Below are 22,902 nucleotides of genomic sequence, written 5' to 3'. Positions count from 1 at the left end.
GGGCCTTCCAAAATCAGTCCAAATCCAGTCAAACAGCCGGGAGCGAAGGGAGTTGCTTCAGTGGAAATGGCTGCGAGGGAATGAGTTAAAAACACATTCAAATGATGAATCGGCCATGATGCTTTGGATTTTGGATCCCCCACCCAATCGAATGCAATGGACTCGTCCATCTTATTCCACATGTGCAGAACGGAGTCGGGTCGCAAAGCTTGTTGACGCATTGTGAGGCAAATAAAGCAAAGAAGGCACAGATGGGTTTGATCAACAGGTTTCAACCTTATTTATGGTGACGCTTGGGCCCAATCCCAATCCCGCCCCTCACCTCTCATTTCGTCCCTCCCCCTTTTGAATGCGCGTTGACGCGGACAAAGGAGTTTGTTTCCCAATTCTCCGCAAAATGACGGGGGAGGTTTAAGGACGAGGGCTGCAGGTCCCTTTTCGCAGCGGTCGATCCCGACCTCCCTCACTATAGCCACGCCCCCTCGCCGACACGGGCGGAAGTCACGGCGGCACCAGGAAACACCAAAAGGCAGGAGTCACGTAAATGTTAACCCTTTTGCATGAATGTTGACATTAAAACGGATTAAAAATCGGTATACATTATTGTCGTCTGAACATTTTGCATAAGATTTGTTTTAAAATAAATGAAACCTTGTAATACATGTTTTGGGGGTTTATGACTTTTATTAAAATTGTAATCATCCAGAATGACTGAAAAAAAAGAGTTTATTTGTTTGCCACATCGCTATTGGAAAAAAAAAAATCCCGCGCTGATCGGCGCTTGTGATCGTTCCATAAATCCTGATCATGTAAAGTGACAGTTGTTGCACTGTTGTCAGCTGAAGAGGATGCAGTACAGGTGAGTCACACAGGTGGCGCTTTTCCTCACAAACATGGATCCGACGACATGAAATGTGGATTCAGCTTTTACAGTTCAAGTGTTGACACCCCAAAAAAAAACAACTACAAGTTACCAGCATCCATCCTTATCATGGAGGAGTAATATGATGAAAAATGGAAACTCCTCGTCGCCCACAAGCTCATTATGCGGCTCATATGGCTCGCATACAGGCAGCCTCATTGAATACAGACGCGCAACACTGCGATTTTCCTTTGAGGGGACGGATTTATGGTGGGCTTGTGTTACGCGCGCACGCAACACGCAAGGGATGGAAAATGTCACTGCGTGGTGGAATGTGAAGAGGAGAGAGAGAAAAAAATACCTTCAAGTCTTCGGAGAGGGCACAGAAGATGAGCGTCTCCTCCCTGAGTGGACCCCCAGTCTTCTCCGTGCGGGGGTCCCTTCGCCACCAAAGAGAACAAAGAAAAGAAAAGAAAAAAGACACACAAAGATAGCAGTCCTCCTTTCGTGTGAAATCCTTCTCCGCGGCAATTTGTAAAAAGGAGGGAAAAAAGCCCTCAAGTGAAGACGCCGAAGTGGCGATAAAGGTTGGCGGAAGTGCTCCTGCCTTGTTTACAGGTGCGTTTGCAACCGAACTGCGCCGCATCCGCGGGACGACAGTGTGCAGCTGCCTCAATCAAGCGAACCCCCAAAACGCGCGCGCGCGCGCGGCCGCGGGAAGGTAGAGGGAGAGCGTGCGTGCGCGCGACACACAGACAGAGAGAGAGAGAGAGAGAGAGCGCGTACGTACGTCACGACGCGTCACAGCTGGGCTCCTAATTGCGGCGCACGGACGTCAATCAAGTTGCGCGCAAAGCGATATCGATCCGGATTGATTGGTTAGTAAAAGGAGAAAAGTTTATTAACATTTTACACGTCAGTCGTCTGTCGTCAGATTCGCTCAATTGATTGCCTCAACTTTGTCCATTTTGCGACCACGCCCATTGATTACCATGGGCCCCGCCCATCGCGAGAAACACAGGCGTCTTAAGATCCTGTGGCGGGACTGGAATTAAAAGAAATGAAGCGCGTCCCATTTGCGCTGTAATAACAATTTGATCAGCCGCGAGGAACGCCATTGGAGCTTCCCCACAGGGGTTCGCTCGTGTGTTGATTGGAGGGAGGGGCGGGGGGGTCGGGGGGGTGCAACATGTCCAATTTGATGTTGGCCGCAGCGCCAGTTGGAGGCAGAGACATGGAGCAATGGCGCCATCTTCAGGCCAAATGGCATCACTGCACCAAGTTCTGTCACACCTCAACTAAAGCAGCTGACTTTTTCATTCTAGCCAGAATAGGCTAAGGTGGCTATTGCATTATTTGGTCCACTTGATTTTGAGGTTGAACTGCGCCTGGCGACGTGTTCGGGTTCCAGCGTCCTTGGATGAGGAAACGAAATCCTGGATCATTCATTTGAGGACTCGTTTCCCCGCCAAAATGCTGCCGTACATGCGACTCACGTGATCCACAAGGTTTCAACTTTCTTCAACTTGTGGGCTGATCTCGTTGCTTCGGTGAGGATGTGCACATGCCAAGTTTTCTTTCTCGCGCAGTGGAGACTTTCGCAGCGTTACACATCGAGACATAATATGGATCACAAAAAAGAAAAACAGACCTCGGCATCATCATCATCATCATCATCATCATCATCATCATCATCATCATCATCATCATCACATTTGTTGATTTTGAAATGAAAACTTCACACCACATCAACGGTCTTCCGTTTGTCCCCCAGAACATCTGGCAGGATGCTTTTGAAAGCGGCGGCCAAATCATACGACGTGATTCTCGCAGTACTTCCGAGCCTCTTCGGACGGGAAACGGGATCTCTGGACGAGGAGGACGACGGCGTCCTCAACTCCAATTCCCTGCTGGTAGGCGGTGGAGGACCAGTCTTGTCCGGGGTCTTTGCCAGGTGGGATGCCACGTCAGGGTTAGCGGTCGCTCGTGGTTGAAGTCACGAGGCCGAGATGAGCGCCAACGCGAGACGTCTTCCGCGGCGGCGCCGCCTTTTTCAGCCTCAAGCTCATGTTGAAAATATGCTCACAATCACGCACAGGCGTCCTCGCGCAGGACTTGGGCCGAAGCCATCCGGTCCAGTAGCCTCGACGACCTCCAGCCTCGACGACCTCCAGCCTCGACGACCTCGACGACCTCGACGACCTCGACACTTGGCTCTCAACCTGCGCTGTCGAGGTCACGCTGGATACAGAGCGGCTCCTCCCAGTTGGTTGGTCAAAACCATTAACAAATAAAAAAAGGCCTTCTGCCCCTCCTGATGTTTGTCCGGCGCAGGTGTGAGGTTACTGTGTCCAGATGTTTTCAAACTCCTCCAGATGCTGCCGCCATCATTGCGCTGCAGTTGTTCTTCCGTCCGTCTCCCGGACCGTCCTCTTCTGCTCCCTGTCCATCAATTATTTCTTCTTTCAGGAGAATTTTTATAGCAAGAGTGACGCGCGGTTTTGCATCGGACCAAAACGTTGTCCCTCCAAAATGGACGACTTTGCAGGAGAGCCCGCAAAGGCCGATTTTGTTCATTCACAACGTAAACCCAATGAAGGAATATTAACGCTTGATCGGAATTCTTGGCGTCACGCTTTGTTGACGTCCGGAAATGATTTGACTAAAAGGAAATCAACAAAGCTTCATCGTGGAATAGAAGAAAATGCAAATGTGAGCAAAAGCTAAATGAAATCTGTCCATGACAAAGACAAATATGATGGATGCGGCTTTATGATTCATATCCGAGAGCAACAAACAAAGTCAGACAAAAGTTTCCATGTTTATTTGTGTGCGGTTTGTACATTCTGAGCACAATATCAACTTAACACAACAGCATGTGAAAGGAATTGGAGTCCGCAATTGGAGTCTCCGGCATTCTGGAGGTTTTCCTTCTCCTCTCGGCTTGTGCTCGATACACAATTTCACATTTCAATTCAATGCATGAATTTGAATTTCAATGGAAGGAAGCCAATAAGTCAAAGTTCAAATCATTCCAAAACACACCTTTTGCATTTTGAAAGTGAAAGTGAAGACTTTTGGGACGACGTTTGGACAGTCCGACGTTCGGACAGTCCCACGTTCGGACAGTCCCACGTTCGGACAGTCCGACGTTTGGACAGTCCCACGTTTGGACAGTCCCACGTTTGGACAGTCCCACATTTGGACAGTCCCACGTTTGGACAGTCCCACGTTTGGACAGTCCCACGTTTGGACAGTCCGACGTTTGGACAGTCCGACGTTTGGACAGTCCCACGTTTGGACAGTCCGACGTTTGGACAGTCCGACGTTTGGACAGTCCCACGTTTGGACAGTCCCACATTTGGACAGTCCGGCTTCTGCTATCGGGGAAGGCCACGATAAAATGCTCGCGTCTTCCCGCTGAACTGAAATTCAACTGAAAAACCGGGACTCACGTGGGGACAAAATGCTCTCATCCCACGAGAGAGATTATTAGTAAGCACGATTAACTGCATATAATCGCGTAATATTATTGTCAATTGCTGGAAATGGATTTGCGATTGGACCGAGTCCCGTTTGGGGCCGTCCTTGACATCGCCCAAGAGACCGCCAATGAAAACCAGCTTGAATTCAAGTCAATTCAGACAAACTCGTCATCGTCGTCGCCTTTCAGTGACGATCAAACGTGAATTTCAGTCGTGCGCTGAAAATGTTTAGGCAGCCATTTTAACGATTAAGATGACGCAAGGTATTTGGGGAAATGAATTGCCGTTCTAACAATTTTAATGAATAATTACTACGCTTAACTATTTACTTTCAAGTAGGGGCGTTAGGAAAAAATCGATTAAACATAAATTTTTTAATGGGAATATTCAACAAAACGTCTTACTTAAGGTTAGGGTTCACACTTTAAGCTTGGAAGAACGTTATATTAATGGAACATTAAGCCTTAATATTTTATTTCCGTGCTGTTCAAACATGAAACATTAAATACAGTGGCTCCGTTAGAAGCCCGAAGTTTCAGATCAATTGATACATTTTCATACAAATCTTACAGTGTACAAGTTCACTGATGAGTATTTCCTAAATTTGAGTAAAAAAATAAAAATAAATCGCAATCAATTTATAGATTTGTATTGGGATTAATCGGCATCGAATTGTGACCTATGAATCGAATCGCCAGGTATTACGCAATTCACAACCCTACGTTCAAGTCTCATGTACATAAAGGCCATACTGAAATATTTGTATGAAATTCTTATTAATATACGCACGCTTCCATTGTTAATACATTTTAATATTGCATCAAGCATTTCAAAATGCAATTCTGCTTCTTGTTTGAACTGATTTGAAATTTAGGACTCTTTGTGCAGGCCTGTTCCTGTCACACACTCGCAAAATTAAATACAACTATTTCAACTGATATTATCATTTGCACGCAGGAAGAATCATTTCCTTCACATACTAAACGTATCTCTATGTTGTGTAAAAAAAAAAAGAAAAAAAAAAGAACCTTTCCAGCCTTTCTTCCATTTTGGTGTGAACATGATTTGGTCTTCATGTCGCCAGTTTGGAGGAACTCGACGACCCGAACCCCTCAATGACCCTTCGAAAGCTACAGTTGACAAAATCATGTCATAAAACGCAAAACCAAAAAAAGCTGATTCTGGACAGCAGCAGTTACACTTCACCAAATAATAACAATAATAATAATAAATGTGTTTCTTTTGTTGGGGTGGGGGGGGTAGAGAATCGTTTTTGAGTGAGTTTGTCATTCAATCCACTTTCTGATGCGTGCATTAAGATCAATTTCATGTCAATCAAAAAGGAAACAGCTGGCAAACGTTTTGCTCTTCACAGGAACCGTTATTGTACATACAGAAAAAAAAAAGAAAAAAATACTCTTACAATCGCCACCAACTCAAGTACGCACTCTGGCCAATGTTGCGGCGAATGTTGCGGCGAATGTTGCGGCCAATGTTGCGGCTGGGGCGGACGAAGGTGAAGAAAGGAAACATTTGGGGGGGGGGGGGGGCAAAAGAGAGTTCTTACGTTGCTGCTGCAATTCTTCTTCTTTACCACACGAGCGACTTGGAGCGCGTGCTCACTCCTTTCCTCCTGCTGGCGGCGGCCGTCGCTGCGTTGCGGTGACTTCGCTTGTGAGATTCCAGATACAACTGCCAACACATGACAAACGCGCATTCACAATGGCGCAATTCCCTCAACACAAAAAGCGCTAAATACGCTTTCGGAGACTTCATCCTGCACAAAGTATAAGAGGATCATCCAAGTTGCAACGATTTGTCAATAATGATGAAACCTAGCGACATTCGAATGCTAATTGCTAGACAAATACACGTTTTCAGACTTACAAATAGACTTTTTCCTGATAGAACACAATTTTCTGTGGGCCTTGCAAAATCAGTCCAAATCCAGGAAAACCGCCGGGAGCAAAGGGGGTTGCTTCAGTCAAAAATGGCTGCCAGCCAATGAGTTCATTATTGAGTTTGATCATTTTTTTCCACTTTTTTCAAAATTGTAAATAAATGTGAAAGTTGCACATTTTTCTTTTACAAAAAAATGAAGTTGTATGTCCGTCAATTTTAAGAAAATAAATGATTTGATTCCTTTAAATATAACTTGAAAATGACCAAATAATACAAGAAAGTGAAGTAAGAATAGACTAAACTCAAATAATAGCAAAAAACTGAATACTGTTCCTGTGCCTTTTGGCCTCTTAGGGGCAGTGTGGTGCCGTGCATCGGTACATCCACACTTAAAGTGAGTACAGAAGAAAGTTACGATTGAATTATATTCAAATAACTCGTTTTTCACACATTGGGAAGAATTTGTGCCTTTGCGTCGTGTTATCTTATCTTTGTGTTTGTGTTCCCACAGCATTTGTGTGTGAATATTCGTTATTTGAAGGAAAAACACGACCAAAGTCGATGCTAACTTCCGGTTAGCATTTGATGGAATCCTCCCTTGGCTTTTAGCATTAGCGCTAGGCTAGCGATGTTTTCAAAACGAAGCATGCTTTGTATTTAAATATTCAGTGGATGTCATTCTTATCGTGGCGTGTTTAGTTTTACAGTTAACTCCAACTGGGATGTCATTAAACATCTCAAAGGACGCTTTAAGACAACAGAATTACCAGAATAACACGCTTGCCAGTGGCTACTGCTATGAAAGCAATATGGTGCATTCAGGGTACTTTCACAGCGTCGGGAACTTTGCCTTTGTTTATAACGATTTAAGGGGAAACATTTTTTTTGGGGGGGGGGGGCAATAATGGGCAGTGGTTTGTGCCACCCGGTGAGAGAATCCATTTGATTGTTTTGTTGCAAGCCCTTTGATTGGAGAAGTAAGGATTTGAGAGAGTTTGTACCTTCTTTGCGAAGGCACGCCCACACTGGTCGCAAGCGTGCAAGGAGAAGTTCTTGGTCACTCGGACTTCGGTGGAGGACGACCCGAAGGCGGCGCACTCGGATGGCGTGTCGTGGCGGCGCGTGTGCGGCGCCAAGGCGGCGGAGGCCGCGTTGCGCTGGTGCGAGTGTTTGTCACTGCGGCGCCTCATGGGTGGGCTGACGGGGCGAGGCCGGTGCGCCTGCTGTCTCTCCTGCTTCCGCGTGACGGGCGGCGAGGGGGCGGGCGGCGGCGGCGGCGGCGGCGGCGGCGGCGGCGGCGGGGCCGGCTCCTGCATTTTGCGAGTGGCGGGCGGGGCCGAGGACGCGGCGCCATCTTGCTTGCGTGTGACGGGAGGTGAGGGGCAAGGGGAGGACGCGGCGGACGTATGGCGGCCGTTGACCTCCGCCTTGCCGGCGCCCGGCCTCTTGGGGTTGGCGCTGCTGAGGACGGCCTCGGCGAGCCGCTTGACGGCGCGGCTCTCCAGCTTGGGCATGATCTTGGCCAGGTAGGGCGACGACTTCTTGTGCACCACCGTCACGTGGCGCAGGACGTCCCGCTTGCGCCGCGACTCGTAGCGGCACAGCGGGCAGCGGTAGAACTTGATGAAGATGTCGTTGCCGTCCATGTGCAGCTCGATGTGCTTGGAAAGGTTCTGGCGCGAGCTGAACTGACGTTTGCACAGCTTGCAGAAGAGCTGCTTGAAGTCGAAGCCCACCGACAGTTTGCTTCTGGCCGCCTGAGTCGCCGCCGCGGTCGTCTTTGGGCTCCACGCCGTCTCCTCCTCCTTCACCTTGGCGGCGGCGGCCGCTACGGGGGCACTTTTCGTGGAGGCCGTGCCGTGGGCAGGAAACGGCGGCGGACTCCGGTCCATGTCCTCGTCTCGCTCGTCTTCTGAAGCTTCAAGCGCTTCCTCTTTGACTTGGACTCCGCTGCTGCCGCCGCCGCCGCCGCCGCCGCCGCCGCCGCCGCTAGTGGTCGCAGGTGCGCTTGCCGTCGTTGAGGCTGACGTGGTCGCCGATCGGTTACTTTTCAGGCTGTAAATCTTGTGGACGATGCGCATGTGTCTTTTTAACATGAGCTGAGAGACAAACACAAGGTATTCGATCAGCACCACTTTTACACCGAGACTAGGATTGAAATTCAAAAACAAATTATGGCAGAAAAAAAATTCAGTTAAACAGAAAAAATATTCAGAAGAACAAGAAATGTAGGAAAAAAAAATACCCCCCCCCAAAAAAAGCTCCCTGAAAGTCGTTTTCTTATTTAAGTGAACGCAATACGCTTTCGTAATTTTGAGATTTTGAGACTATTCTTTCATTCTAAAACTTGAAAGATTGATTCAACATCTTTGAAGACATTTTAAGGATCCACATGAAGCGTTCCATCAAAAATGGCGCTTTTTGCGTCAACCCGTCCACGCCGAGCGATTCGGAGCAAATGCTAACATGGCCAACCTGTGAGCTATAGTTTCTCTTGCACAGCGAGCAGCGGTTTGGCGGCGGAGCGGGCGGAGCGGCCGCCTGCGGCGAGGTCGGCGCTTGACTCGGAGGCTTTGCGCCGTCCTGGTCCGGGAGCGGCGCTCTGGCGTTGACGGGAGCCGACTTTGGCGTCGGCGAGGCGCCGTTGCCCTTCCTGGGGGAGGCGGCGGGGGCGGCGGAGGCGGCGGCGGCGGAGGCGGCGGCCTCCAGAGACAGCGGCTGGCCGGGCCGCGAGGCGATGGCAGGCGTGATGGCGTCCCGCCGCAGGCCGCGGTGCACCTCGTCAAAGTGGCGGCGTACGTTGGTTTTGGTGGCAAAGACTTTGAGGCACACGGGGCACGACTTTCCGGGTGGCGTGCTCAGAGACTGAGGCCGACCTGAACGACAGAAACAACTTGAAGCAATCGAGGAAACACAAACAGCGGAAGTCGCTTGACTTATTTGCGTGTTGAAAAGCAAATCTGCTCATCACACAAATTGGAGGGAAAACAAAAAAGACATCTGGAAAAAAACGAAATTGCTCAAATGATTGATTTTAAATGATCAAAATTCACACCAGAAGTGCACTTGGCAACATTTTTGTTGTTGTTGTGTTTATTCCGTAAGCACATCGACACGTGTGACGATCTGTGCTCTCATTGGACAGAAATGGCGAGGGCGGCATGCAGAGCCAGAACCGAACGCGCTTCACAAAGAATTGGGTTCTATTTCTCGGAATCGAGAGCGATACTTCACGGCGCCAATTTGTTTGTGGCAATAAAGGTTCATTTATCATGAAAAAAAACATTGACTGGCCCTAATTATATTGGAACGGCGGTAAAGCCGCGCACCTTCCAGCACGATTTGATCGGGTGGGACACGCCGGACCTCGGTGTCAGCGCCAGGCATGAGGCGGGCGATGTGGCCCACCCGAGTCGCGAGCCAAATGGGTCCTTGCCACAAAAAAGTCCCGTCTTCGGGTACCGTCTTTAGTTAAAAGTGGAGCAAAGCCGTATTTGTTGCGTTATTCGTTATTTCTATAAATGCACAAACGATCATTTGTCGGACATTCCAAGAAAATCCCAATGTCCCGCCGTGGGCTGCCGGCGGCTTCGGGGCAGGGCGCGAGCAGTCCGACTGACCTTTGACCATGGAGAGCAGGCTGGTGGGGACGGTGCGCGTCTCGGTGAACTTGCGCAGCTCCTCCAGTTTGGTCTTGTGCATTTTGCGGCAGTGGCGCCTGATGCTGCGGCGCGAGTTGAAGTCCTGACCGCAAATGCAGCACGAGATGGTGACGTCCTCCACCTGCCGGCAAAGGCAAACTTGCGTCACGTTTGTCGTGAGCACGGCGTTTGGCGTTTGGCGCCGTGCCGCGCACCCCACTGGTGGATCCCTCGTCCTCCGGCTGCGGCGCCTCTTCTTTGGCCGCCTCCTCTTCCGCATCGCGCTTCTTCCCGGCCGGGCTGTCTGGAGCGCAGGTCTGTTTGTTTTGGGCCTCGCCCGTCTCCCCTTCCCATGCCACCGGACTCTCTCTGGCACTGCGACGGACGGATGGCAAATGTGCCGAGTTGAGGGCGAGGAAACGTTAGCGACTTAGCGCGTTAGCGACTTAGCGCGCTAGCGACTTAGCGCGTTAGCGACTTAGCGCGCTAGCGCCGGTACCTGGGCGCTCGGGACGGGTACCGCGCCAGATCCTCCTCACTGGTGAGGTACTGGTACACGGCCTTGCTGGTGGTCTGGATGGGCTCCAGTCGGACCACGTGTTCCGACCGCTCGGCTCTGTGGTAGATGATGTCCGTCAAATCCTGAAGGGCCGCGCTCTGTCGGTCGTCACCTGGACGATAAAAAGGAGGAGCCAAACTCGTCAAGATTCCGAGCCAAAGATTCACAAACATAAAAACGTGTCAATACATTTTGGCGTACTTTGTCCTTCCCTTCCAAAAACAAGCAAGAACGGAAGGCTTTGATGCAGCTTGTGACATGAAGAGGTAGCTTATTACCCAAAAACGGCCAGCAGGTGGCAGCAGAGTATAAGAGATGAAATCTGGTTTGCCAGTGATTTGTGAATGACGATGAAACTTCGCTACATTCTAATGCAAATTGCTGCAAAACGGAAACAGACACAAATGGACGTTCTTTTGGTCGGTTGCCGGGTTTTGTTTGTTTGTTTTTTATAGCAATAGAAGAGAATTTTCAGTGGGGCCTGCCGAATGAGTCCAAGTCCAGTCAAAGAACCGGCCGGGAGCAAAGGGGGTTGCTTCAGAGGTCCCGTTTCTCAACACAATCAGCAGCAGATGAAAAAGGGGGACACGGAATGTGCTCAAAGTGTGCTTTTGGCGAACGCGGGCGAACGCTCACCGTCGTACTCGGGCAGCCGCGCCAGGCAGTAGTACTCTTTGTGCGTGATGAGGTTGGGCAGACCTCGGAAGAGACTTCGGCAAAGCTTGCACTCAAAGATGGTGTCCACCTCGCGCAGCAGCATGTGCCTCAGCTGGCTGGTGCCTGCCGGCACAAAAAGCAGCGTTCAAGCACACAAACGACGGCGCGCTCGCCATCCCCAACCGCCGCATCAAAAGTGTGTTGGCCATTTTGTAATTGCATGCAAGTCAACGAGATCAGCCGCAGGACTTTGAATGTTTGTTCTGCGCTCCTTGTTGGACTTTCTTGACCGCGTGACGGATTTCCGTTCAGTGACGCGTCGGTGAGTTGCGCGCGTGCCGGGGTGTGTTTCGAACCTGAACGAAAGCACTCAATAATCTGCTGGATTCCAGATTTGGAGGTGTGCAGGGGCTGCTGGAGCACGGGGGGGTCGCCGGGTTCCACGCAGCAGTGACCTGCAAGCAGCAGCCTTCAAAATGGGCGCTTCCGTCATTTGCCGCAACCGGCCGATTGTTACCCGCGCCGTGAGTGCCGGCCGTCCAGTCCTGGGTCTGGCAGCTCTGGTCCCGGGTGTCGGGGCCGGCGGCCCCCCTGTCGGCCCCCCCGTCGGCCCCCCTGTCGGGCTCTGGCAGCAGAGGCGGTATGGGCCTCCACAAGGGTTTGGCCTGGGCGCTGCCGTCACCCTTTGCCTGCACGTCCGCCGGGGCTTCTGGGGGCTTTTCAGCCGGCGCCTCGGCGGGGGGAGGAGGGGGGAGGCGGTCCGAGGACGGCGGCGAGCGTTGCGAGTTGCGGCAATGGCGAGCGGCGTCCGCGTCCGCGTCCGCGTCTGCCTGACGAGACTGAAACAAACAAGGAAATCAACAGGACAGCGTGAGAACGTCCACGCTCATTTGGACCGCCCCTTTATGGCCTTTTGCTTGAAGCCAGCAGACGCTCGTTCATTGATTTGGGGTGAAAATGTTGCCAATTAAGATAAACAACGTTTCCTCCTTTTATGTCTCGTGCTGTGCTGGCCAAAAGCGGAACTGCGGATTTATAACGATTGCGACACGTCCGCCAAATGCGGCGTTTTGGAGCTCCGTGTTAGCCAAAAATGTCAACTTGAAAGCTTGAAAACCGTGAAATATGACAGAACATTCGGATCCTTTGAAGATAGAATATTTATTGGTCCTTTTGAACAAACAAAAGCGACTCGCCATACTTGAGTTACGACTTAACACAAATCGATGGCGCGCGTGTGATGTCATCAACCCTTAGCATCCAGCGGCTACGTGCGTGCTACGTGCGCGCATACGCGTGCGATCTTTTCTCCACCTCCACCCACCAATTTCTCCTCATCTTCCTTCTCTCACTGTCCCTCATCTGTCTCCTTCGCTCCGCACGTCCCCGCCGCCCTTCAAAGGGGATGAATGGCGCCCGCTTCAACATCAGCGCGCCGCAAAGTGGCCCACCCGGACTCTTTTTACGGAACACTCGCGGATACAGCAAAGAACTCGTGCAGGCAGGAGGATCATGTCTTCTTTCCTTTTGGAAGTACCTCTTGGTGGACGACGTGCGCGCTCTTCCTCACGGATGACTTGGTCTTCACCATGATGCCGAGACGACGGCTTCACTGCCGGCGCTTCGCCTGTAACACAGAACGCACGCACGCACGCACGCACGCACGCGCCAGTCAACAAAATTAAGCAGTGGACCAGTTGGAACGTTTGTCTGCTGAGTGCACCTTTTATTATTATTGTTATTATTGTCTTTGTGTCAAACTGTCTCGTGTTGAGATTTTCATTCCGCTTGTGCAATGTGAACTTGGGGCTGATGGCGCCCTCTAGTGGAGGCACTTTTTAATTGTATTTTTTACCAACATCATTGTCAATTGTGAATATCCAATATTATTAGAACTTGTAATCGTAAACTTGATCGTAAAACACGTCGAGCTTTCTCCCCCTTTTCATCTCCCATCTGTGTGTGTGCGTGCGCGCGCGCGTCCCCTTTTAATGATAAGATTAAATATGATGAATTGGCGCCATAACGCTATTACAGGATAGTTTATTAACGATTCAACACTAAAACATCACATTAGCAAAGTGTTATGCAAATACTAGAAATCAAGGAGAAAACCATCATCTGCTTGAAAAAACAGCAGTCAGCCATGTTTGTATTTGTAGTTCACGCAGAAGCCCACCAGAGGGAGACAAAGCTGCTCATGAAATGTTTTGCTCCCCCCACCAAAGTTTGGAGCTTTTGCTGTGAATCCAACATGGAGGACACCTGTTGTTACTCAGCAACACACAAATATGGAGACTGAGGAACCGCAAAGCTCAAACAAACAATCAAATCGGTCGACGAGCTCAGCAGTAAATCATGGCAAAGACAAAACGGCACCAAGTGGACTCAGTTCATGATTTCGAGCCTTCGACTCTCGCATTCTTACAAGCCAAACACAAAACATCTTGAGGACGACGACAAACTCGCCAGTCCAGTGCGGACAATAACTTTACATTCCTCAAGCAAAACTATTTGAATTACTTGACGCAAGCATTTCACACAATTTCAACGGCACTCGGAAAAATGTATCCAACCAAAAAGTCAATGAATTATTTCTTTGTTTTTGGGGATGGATGTTCCCGAACCTGCAACGGCGTATTAGGGCCATGCATAAATAGAGAGATTTTTAGAGGGCGGGAGCAACGTTGCGAGAGAAAAAACTCAAGAAAGAAACTTTAGAAAGTGGCAGATTTGCAAGAAGAAAAACTACGACAAATACACGTAGCGTAGCAATAGGCTAACGTGAGGATTAGTTGGCGGCTAATGGGACGCCGTTTATAAAACAAAAAGGCAGGATGGAGACGGATTTCTTCTTAATTGAAACTTTACTCGCCAACGCTTCAAACGTGAATGCTTAACATCATATTGTTAAAGCCATTAAATCTTTCTCCTTATTTGAAAAGCCAAATTGGCACAAACCTTCGCGTCGTACGTTTTGCGCATCTCTCGTCGTTTTCTGACTTTTTTTCTTGCAAGTCTGCCATTTTATCAAGTCGCAAATTTGCAAGGATTTCCCCCCCTCACAATATTGCCCCCACCCTGAAAAAATATATATTTATACGTGGCCCTAATACACCATCGTACGAATATTGTTTTTTTTTTACCCCAAAAAGTCAACCATGTTTCGACCTCAATTGCGCCACTTTTAGCTTCAAGCGGCGCTTTGGTTGACATCCAAGTATTTGTCACACGTGTTGCGTCGCCGGCACCCGCGGACTAAAAAGTGCCGGTCCGTTTATTCAATCAGCACCACAAGATCCTCCACAAAACCCAGCGCAAATCTGTCACAGTCGTTTTGCGTCATCAAAACGGCCATGACAAGCTCACCGCAACAAAAGCGAACCCTTCCAAGACATTCCAACCTCCTTTTGTTTCATCCAAAAGAATTTTGTTCTTAATTTGTTTGTTTTTTACATTTTCTTGGTTTGTAGCAACACATCGTCCTGCTGCAAAGTGCACACGCTGCACTCCAACTCCAACTTCAACTTCTTGCCAACATAAATAAACCAATTCTGGTGCAAAATTGGGTACAAAAGGAACATAATTATAGTGTTTCCATTTAAAAAAAAATCAGTCTTAATATTTTTAAATGCTTAAACATTTTCTTGTTTTGTGCCCAAAAATTGTGATATCAATTCTTGCCAAAATAATCGTGATTATTATTTGAAAAAAATGTCATCAACGTCCTAATTTACAGCATAAACAACGAGGAACGTTAAAGATAATAATCTTTAGGTGTTGAGTGTTAGAATTGTTTGCATTTTTCAAATATCTTGATTGAAGCCGACCGGCCGGCGGGTCCTTGCTCGGCAAATGCTGACTTTATGACCGGAGGTAGCGGATTGCTCTGTGCGGTTTAGTTGTCAGTGACCAATCAGGAGCATTTGTTGGTCAAATATTACATTTCGAGAAAGACCGTCTACTTGTCTTTAGCTCTTTTTAAAAAGGGACAAACGGTCAATAACAATAATATTTCACATTTGACGGTTGCTGGCATTCAATTGAGGCCGTTTGGGGGGAGGGGAGGGGAGGGGACGGACACCCCCCTCCCTTTCCCAGCCCAGATAAGAAGTCTAGAAACGGCCATGGATGCAGCGCTGGATTTATCCTCCGTTTACAAAAGATTCTTAAACTTTGCTCGACTGATTCATGCTAAAATGTCCAACGAAAAGACGCAATCAGGTCAAATGTCTACGGCTGCTACGTACAGCGCCGTGTTGATCTTCCATCTGTTTACAAGACCCGATGGTGATATTCGCACCCGCTCGCAAGACGCCCTGAAAAGCTGCCGACTCGCGACTCGCGACTCGTTTTGGTTCGAAGCAAATGAGACGAAAACTCAAGTCGTCAATTGGAGAATCCTTCGACTGCGATGCTCAATCATTACATTTCTCTTTTGTTCAGCTGTTGCTATAAAAACTGTCAATTAAGTCGAGTTCCGAACTCTCACTTGTTTCTCACAGAAGGCATAAAAAGTCTACACCCCCCGTTTAAATGCTCTTCACTCTTTTGTGATCTAATAAAAACGAGACCAAGATCAATCATTTGATGACTTTTCCGATGACTTCTAACTTGGAGGAAAAATTAAATTGTTGACAACTGAGGTCATTTGTTTGCACAAGTGTGCACACCCACTAATAATTGGAATGAAACTGATCACATTTAATTAACCGGTCATTTAAAAACTCATTCGCTGTCAGACATTTGAGAACATTTGGACCCCTTCGGACTCGCATTTTTTCTGCTGGGCATGTTTTTTTTTAACTGATTTTGAATCTTTTCCCACATAAGAATATGGATGTTTTTATTTGTTATCGTGGACGCCGGGATAGTATGGCCGCGACGCGCCGTAAACGTACGAAGCTTAAACGTACCATTTTTAACATGAACATCATCAAATCAACTGCCGATTGTTTAGCTCGGATCCAAACAGAAACCGGAAGTGGCGTTCAAATGAATTGCGTTCAATGATCAAATAGGCCCAATCGAGCAAATGACAGAATCGACGTTCTTCTTTCTAATCTACAGTAGAACAAATGTCAGTTGCACAGAATGCAGCCGTGGACTTTCACACCGTGTGAATCTCATATCTAACATGAGGCCATGATGTCGTCTCGTGGTAAAGTTATCTCCAAGTTTGAATGTTACAAACAGAATAAGAAGCTTTCCCACGCAACCTCGTGGAAGGAAAAAAAAACATCATTATGGAGTTTTTAACGTCATGCTAACCACGAGTCAGCACACACAGTTCAGCTGTTCTAGGAGGCTTTTCCTGGAATGTTTAGCATTATTTTCTCCACATGACGACTGTCTTTTCTGCCTTCCAGTTTGGTGTCATGTTTCACTACCGCAAAACAGACAAACGACTCGGCGAATGTTGAATTTTGAGATCCACTGCGACTTCCTACTTGTAGTGTTTGAGAAGTTGACGGTATTTGCGAGGCAAACATGTTGCATGGCGCGTCACGGTGGAAACGGACAAACCCACGCGTGACTCCCCTTCGCCCACCCACCATCGCATCCCCCCGCGCGTGACTTGATCGACACGTGACAGCCCACGCCGACAATGATGGAGAAAAGGAGGAGGAAGGAGGAGAAAAGGAGGAGGAAGGAGGAGAAAAGGAGGAGGAAGGAGTGGACGTGCTGCTCACTCGAGATAAGTGCAACTTATTTAGCCGCGACAGACGACACTTCCCAAGCCGCAAACACAAGCGGGTGATTTAGAAACGACACATGGCGGGTCGTGCTCGTGCTCGTGCTCGTGCTCGTGCTCGGACCCCGTTGATTACATCACGCACGCTTTGGATGGTTGCATGACGCTCATTCAAGTTGAGGCAAATATCAAGTGATGTGCAAATGGCCGCTAGGACGCATGCATGCACTGCCTGATCCGGGAGGGTGAGGAGGGTGAGGGTGGGGGTGAGGGTGGGGGTGGCGGCCCGAGTGGGACTTGGGGGCGCATTGACGAGCCGTAAAGGGGGCCGGCGCGGTGACTATTGTGCTGCCCTTTTTGTGTGTCCAAGGGTCCCAACTATTTACAAAAGGTTGGCCGGTGCATGTTTGGCGGTTGGGCTCGCCAGCTGCGCAAAAAGTAGCAGGAGTAGCACCGTCGCCGTGGTGCTTGCGCAGCGGCCGGACTTCCCCACTTTGTGTGCAAACTCTCCCCACTTGTGTTTTTGCGTAAAGCACATCGAGGCGAGGCGAGGCGGCGTGCCGGTTGTTTCCGCTCCCGCATCGGCCCGCCATTGCCACTCGCTCGCAGTCCTGCTCAAAACGTCCCTTTAGCCGCTAAAACCGCGTCCGAAAGCGAGTTAGCTCGCCGTCGAAATGCACCTTCCGCGCCATCGTGCAGGGTGGAGGGAGGAGGCCCCTTCGCCGCGACTGCAGCATGGCAGGGAAGCGCCGCGCGGCGCAAAAGCGAGCGAGCGAGCGAGCTCGGCCGCGTAGAAGAAGCACAAACACGCCGAATCCAGCACGACAGCCGCGGCCACGGAAGCCCCCCAAGGCCCTCCGGGCTGCCTTAGCCCCGCGACGGCACAGCTAATGTGCGCCAAAAGCGCCAGCACCTTTTGCGAGCCTGGCGCACACAACCGGTGACCCTTCCATCGTTGCGCGTCCTTCCGCCGCCGCCGAAGCCGAAGCCCAAGCGTCGCATCGTCGCCGTTCGGACCGGCCGCGCGGCCCAAAAACACGCCGGCGAGAGCGCGTGCACACCCCGCGGGGCTGAGCGCGACGCGCGCGGGCTGCCCGAAGCCCCTGGAAGGCGCTCGCCGCGGCCGGCCGGCCACAAACAAGAGGGCGATGACGCCATTTTCTGCACGCACACACAAAAAAGCACAAGCACGCTCGGGAAGCCCGAAGGCTCGCGGCGCCGAGAGCCTTCGCTGCTCGCCAAACGGCCACAAAAGAGCTCTACTTGCCGCGTATCAGGCGGATGCGGGCCGCCGGCTGGCGGGTCGTCGATCCGGAGCGGGTTCGATGTGGCGAGCCAAGTTGCGCGGCGTGCCGCTCGCTGCCTTTTGTGCACCCGGAGGAGGCGAGCCGAGCCGAGCCGAGCCGAGGCTGAGGCTGAGGCTGTCTCTGCGCAAAGGTGCACCCGCTTCCCCCCCGTCCCGCTCGAGCTGCGAGGCAAGCGCGGGGGTGACAACGCACGAGAATTTCCGAGCGGAACAAACAGACACGAAAGCACAACAAGGCGTCGTCCTTACTTGCGATCTCCTTTGATGGCTTTGCTGCTTTAATCCAAAGGCCACGCGACGTCGAGCGCCAAATTGGTGTCGCTCCCGAAACGCGCAAGCAGCAGAGGACGCGAATCCTCCAACCGGACGCACGCGGGACGCTTTGAACTCGACGTCGAAATCAAACCCTTGCGCGCAAATGTGGCACACCGCGAAGTAGGGCTCGCCGAAGGGAAACAACGACTACAACTTGTGTGTCATGTCGCTACATCCTGTTATGGGCTATTATTAATGCTTCGACTCTTGCGTCGTGACGTAAAAGTAACACGTAGAATATGTTGAAATGCATTCAAGTATGCAAAAGGCTCGTTCTCGGTCACTCTTTGCGCTAATCGTTTGTTTTTGAACTTCAGCAACTTGTATCGAGAGACCTTTAAACAATTGTGGAATATACTTTACGCGGTGAAACGATTCATCGACGAGTCAACGTTAATACTCGGCATTGACGGTCAACGCTTGAAGTCCAACTCATTATGGAGGCGGACCGATACCGATTATTAGTAAGTCAAGGATGCCGATTACCGATATTTGGAGCTGATCTTCATTTTCGCTAAAAAAGGTACAATATTGGCATCAACATGTGAAAAAACTCTACAATTGTATGCATATGTTTATTGAGCAACTTTTAGGGTTCGTAAAATATTAGAGTAAAAAAATAAAAATCTTAGTCAATAGACAAATATTTGTTTTAAAAATCGAACCAAAAGTTCCGAGATCTCCCAGCGGTAGTCGAATGTTTTCAAAAGTTGAATAAAAACTGGAGTAAATAGCTCCCTATTGTTTTCAACAGTAAATAAAGTTTTGTAAAGTATTACAATTGTACTTATCTTAGTTTAAATTTCACACAAAAACACAAAATGCTGAAAGTTCAGCATCTCTGAAAATTGAAGTCATTCGTTCCCTGAAGTGAACTTTTTTTTTTCCAATTGATTTATTATTGGCCGCATGATTCTTCAAAATGGCCGACATTCGTCAAAATGCTGAACTAACTAACTTGTAGCGTCTCGCCTTTTAATTGGCCACTTGATTGGAGCTGACAAATTAAAATCATTCAAGTCCAAGTAGGCTTAAAAATAATTAATATATATAACCGACATTTAACACTTGAAGTCGACTAATCGCTAATAAGTTGGGCTGTCAAAATGTAAGCGTTCACTCTGGAGATTAATTTAAATGTGGGAAAAAAATACTGTTAAGTCACTATGCAACCAAATTTACAAAAAATAAACTTTCAACATCTACGACTGTACATTCTGTCATGGCGAGTAATATTTGGAATCAAATTGAATTTGAATGAATTTTTATTTGTCCATCAAAATAGCCTACTTATTTGCATGAAACTGGTTTAGCGCCACAAAACAAGTCAAAGGCCACTTGAAAAAGTGACATCACTGATTCACCAACTTCCATTTGACGTACATTATACACTGCATTACAGTCAACTGCAAAATCAATAAATAATATCAACCGACTTTCTCCTGTAATCCCATTTCACCAGAATGGCAACTTGACCGCGACCCCAAAAAAAACTCAATGTTGTTGATCTGCAATGCTAACGTTAGCTCAAGCTAACGTTAGCACCGAGATGTAGCTTGTGATGCTAGTTGCCAACTTACTGCGTACTTTGACTAATACTGAACCGACCTTATTTACTTCCTAAATCTTGACTCACTCACTTTAAATGGCCAAAAGGTTGAACCGGAAAGCAGATTTTGTCCAAAGTTAAATTCATCTTCTCATCCAAAAAGTAAATAAAGAATCTGAATGTCACTTGCTCCATTTGGACATTTTTAATATTGTTCAATGCGGGCCAAACAATGGCGACATGACTTGTTTTTGTTTTGTTTAAGGGACTGTGGGAAAGAAGTGACTAATAATGGCCAAATTGCATGCAAAGAAAAAGTGAAACACAACTGAACTGTAGAGAGTGATTATTTCGCATACCACGAGAGGGAATCGATGGTTTAGAAATGGGTCAAGTACATACAAAAAAGAAAAAAATGTGTTGTCGAGGTGCTCAAACTCTTTTGGGTGTTTTCTTGAGAAGAACGAAAGCAAAGCCACAAAAGGCTGTTTTTAGGGTGCTGCTGAATGGAGCCCTTTAAAAAGATATACATTTGTCATTACACACAATACAAATGTGTGAACTTGTTGGTATCCTTTTTGGAGTATTTGCTAGCCTCCCTGTCGTTGCTTAAACATTCAAGATCCTGATAACCTTCAACTGAAGGCCCTGAATTGTTCACTTTTTGAATAGAATTATGGAAATTCATCAACTTTTCCAAGATATTCCTTTTTTTTGGAATGGGTCTGCAAGTCACACACACACACACGTAACTTCTTGGACGAGTATCGCCAAAAGGCCCAGTTAATAATATGCCAAAATTGTCATGTCGGCTTTCTACTTGAGTGTTTTTTGAATGTTGCTAATTGTTCTGGTACTTTGAGAAATGCATCTTTTTTTTTAGTAGCGCAGATACAAAGTAATGCAGTTTTGTCTTGTGTTCAAATCTCTTCTCGCATCAACATTTTGGACAGTCGGAGAGAAAAGAGCACGAGTGAAGAAAATCAACGTCAAGAGCGCGCATCGTCCGTCTTACCTTCGTCAAGCACATTTGACCTTTGCCCTCAGTGGAATTTGATGACAAACGAGCGATTGCGCGGCGACGTTCTTTGGATGGACGGAGCTGCTGGCCTACGAAAACAAAAGCGCGGCTTAGATGTGCTGCTTTGCGAAGGCGGCTTTTTGAAAATCATTCATGAAGTTTGGAACTTTTTCGGTCACTGCCGGCACCAAAGTGGCGTGGCGGCGATGACTGGAGGCGGGCCAAGACAGTCAGCAGCGACAATTGGTTCCTCGGGCTAACTTCAAAATAAAAGATCGAGACATTGACGTCCAAGTACTGTACTCGTTAGGCTCTTATTTTGAAGCTGGCATTGTGGAGCGTTGCATCGCGTTAACAAGCGCTATGGCGGCTAGCTTGACTTTGCTTCGCCTGGCTCTCACGCTATTCACGGCGTGACGTCGCACACTCGACGTTGACTGGACGTTTCGTGACGTCACCACTTCGGCGCTGCGTCAACAACCCACTCGCACTCCCTCGTCGACAAAATATTTGGAGGTGATCAAAACCAGCCGTTCACCTGCTTATCTTGTGAGCTTCGCGTGCCGCTCAGCAGTAGTGCAGCTTGTGATAAAAAATAAACAAAAATAAAAACGTCACATCGCCACATATTGACATGAAATCACGATGTCATCAACATTCACCCAAAGGAAAAACGTCCAAATGACTCCATTCCATCCATTGTGTAGGAAAGAATGTTGCAGAAGCTGCGAGGACCACATTTGGCAACATTTTTAAATAAAAAATAGAATGGTTAAAAAAAGTGACAAAACACAGCAACAATATATTTCAGGTGTCAACAAGTCGCCGCTCTTAAAAAAACAATGGCGGCACATACTTGCCGTTGACTTCTTGAAGGCTGCAGAGAATGGACAGCGGCGCACTTTCCCCAGATGTGATGTCTTCACGTTCATCCACGAGGTCGGTGGCTCGCACCGAATGCCTCATTTTCCCATGAGCTACAGCAGCTATTAAAAGTCTACACACCCCTGTTCAAATGCCAGGTTTGTGTCATATTAAAAATGAAACCAAGAGGAATCATTTCCTAACTTTTTGCAACATTAAGTGAACCATAACCTACACAACTCATTTGGAAAAAATACACTTTTGATGGGAAGCAAAAATAACTGAAATAATGTGGTTGCACAAGTGTGCACACCCTCTTACTAATGGTGGATTTCCTCTATCTTCATTTCTTTTATATCGCAAAAAGCTGCCACTTGAACAGGAAGGCTGTGCAGTTTTTATATCCACTTCATATAAACACGAATAACTTCTCAAAATGTGTCAAAGAGGGGCCAACAAGCAAAAGTGATATTCACAGTCTTGCATGACAAGCACCTGTTGTATGACTGGCCCTCGACCGTCATGTGTTGACAAATGGGCACGTCACACATTCCGCACAAACGCATTCATAGTGAAGTGTCACTATTCCGCTCGCCATGAGCAATGCGGCGAGCGAGGGAACCGTGAAACATTTCCCCGTCTTTCAATAAAGCATCTGCTGTACGTAAAAGGTTTATGAATACGAGTGTTGCACGATGGCCAATAGACACACACACACACACTTGAACTTGGAGGACCAGAACTGCCAACATTTAAGTAAATTAATAATTATAATAATAAAATAAAAGTCTAAATAAATGAATAGAAATTAAAATAAAAACGGATATAAAAATACAATTCAAAAATTAAATACAAAAACACATTCAAATGGAAATTAAAACAATATATATATTTTTTAATTTCCATTTATATTGATTTTTTTGTAAATAATTTTTTAAAATAATTTTTATTTTCACTTTCATGCATTAATTTATTTATTTTTAATTTTGGTCCTCATAGTTAGAGTGAAGCACAAATAAAATGTGAACTATTGTATTTTGAAAAAA

At 47.9% G+C, this 22,902-nt stretch overlaps 2 protein-coding genes across 6 annotated transcripts in view; both read right to left on the bottom strand.

Annotated features, from left to right (window-relative positions):
• grm8a (glutamate receptor, metabotropic 8a) overlaps positions 1-1,619 on the bottom strand; it is a 135,406-nt gene extending 133,787 nt beyond the window's left edge. Inside the window, exon 1 of one of the 2 annotated variants that reach the window (XM_086058246.1) lies at positions 1,224-1,619. The gene's annotated coding sequence lies outside the window, so the exon portion shown is untranslated. The remainder of the gene's footprint in view (positions 1-1,223) is intronic. The other variant, XM_086058245.1, reaches the window with a different exon arrangement.
• A 2,045-nt stretch (positions 1,620-3,664) lies between these two features.
• On the bottom strand, positions 3,665-22,780 carry znf800b (zinc finger protein 800b). Of its 4 annotated transcripts, none has more exons than XM_086059170.1 (11): positions 20,987-22,780; positions 12,644-12,733; positions 11,624-11,945; positions 11,463-11,561; positions 11,086-11,229; positions 10,390-10,561; positions 10,106-10,265; positions 9,870-10,032; positions 8,725-9,125; positions 7,251-8,348; positions 3,665-6,039 (listed from the first exon to the last, which is right to left on the bottom strand). In XM_086059170.1, the coding sequence occupies exons 2-11, from the start codon at positions 12,695-12,697 to the stop codon at positions 5,938-5,940; spliced, it is 2,715 nt and encodes a 904-aa protein (XP_085915296.1). In that variant the 5' UTR covers positions 12,698-12,733; positions 20,987-22,780; the 3' UTR covers positions 3,665-5,937. The 4 variants fall into 4 exon arrangements, with proteins under 4 accessions (XP_085915296.1, XP_085915298.1, XP_085915297.1 ...); XM_086059172.1 differs by lacking the exon at positions 20,987-22,780 and adding an exon at positions 18,357-18,587; XM_086059171.1 differs by lacking the exon at positions 20,987-22,780 and adding an exon at positions 18,069-18,334.
• Positions 22,781-22,902: the final 122 nt, after the last annotated feature.

This window comes from Leptonotus elevatus, chromosome 17 (genome assembly GCF_054856555.1).
Source record: "Leptonotus elevatus isolate MCC_2025b chromosome 17, RoL_Lele_1.0, whole genome shotgun sequence".
NCBI classification, from domain to species: Eukaryota; Metazoa; Chordata; class Actinopteri; order Syngnathiformes; family Syngnathidae; genus Leptonotus; species Leptonotus elevatus.
The sequence above is the reverse complement of the archived record's forward strand: the minus strand, read 5'-3'. Positions and strand labels throughout refer to the sequence as shown.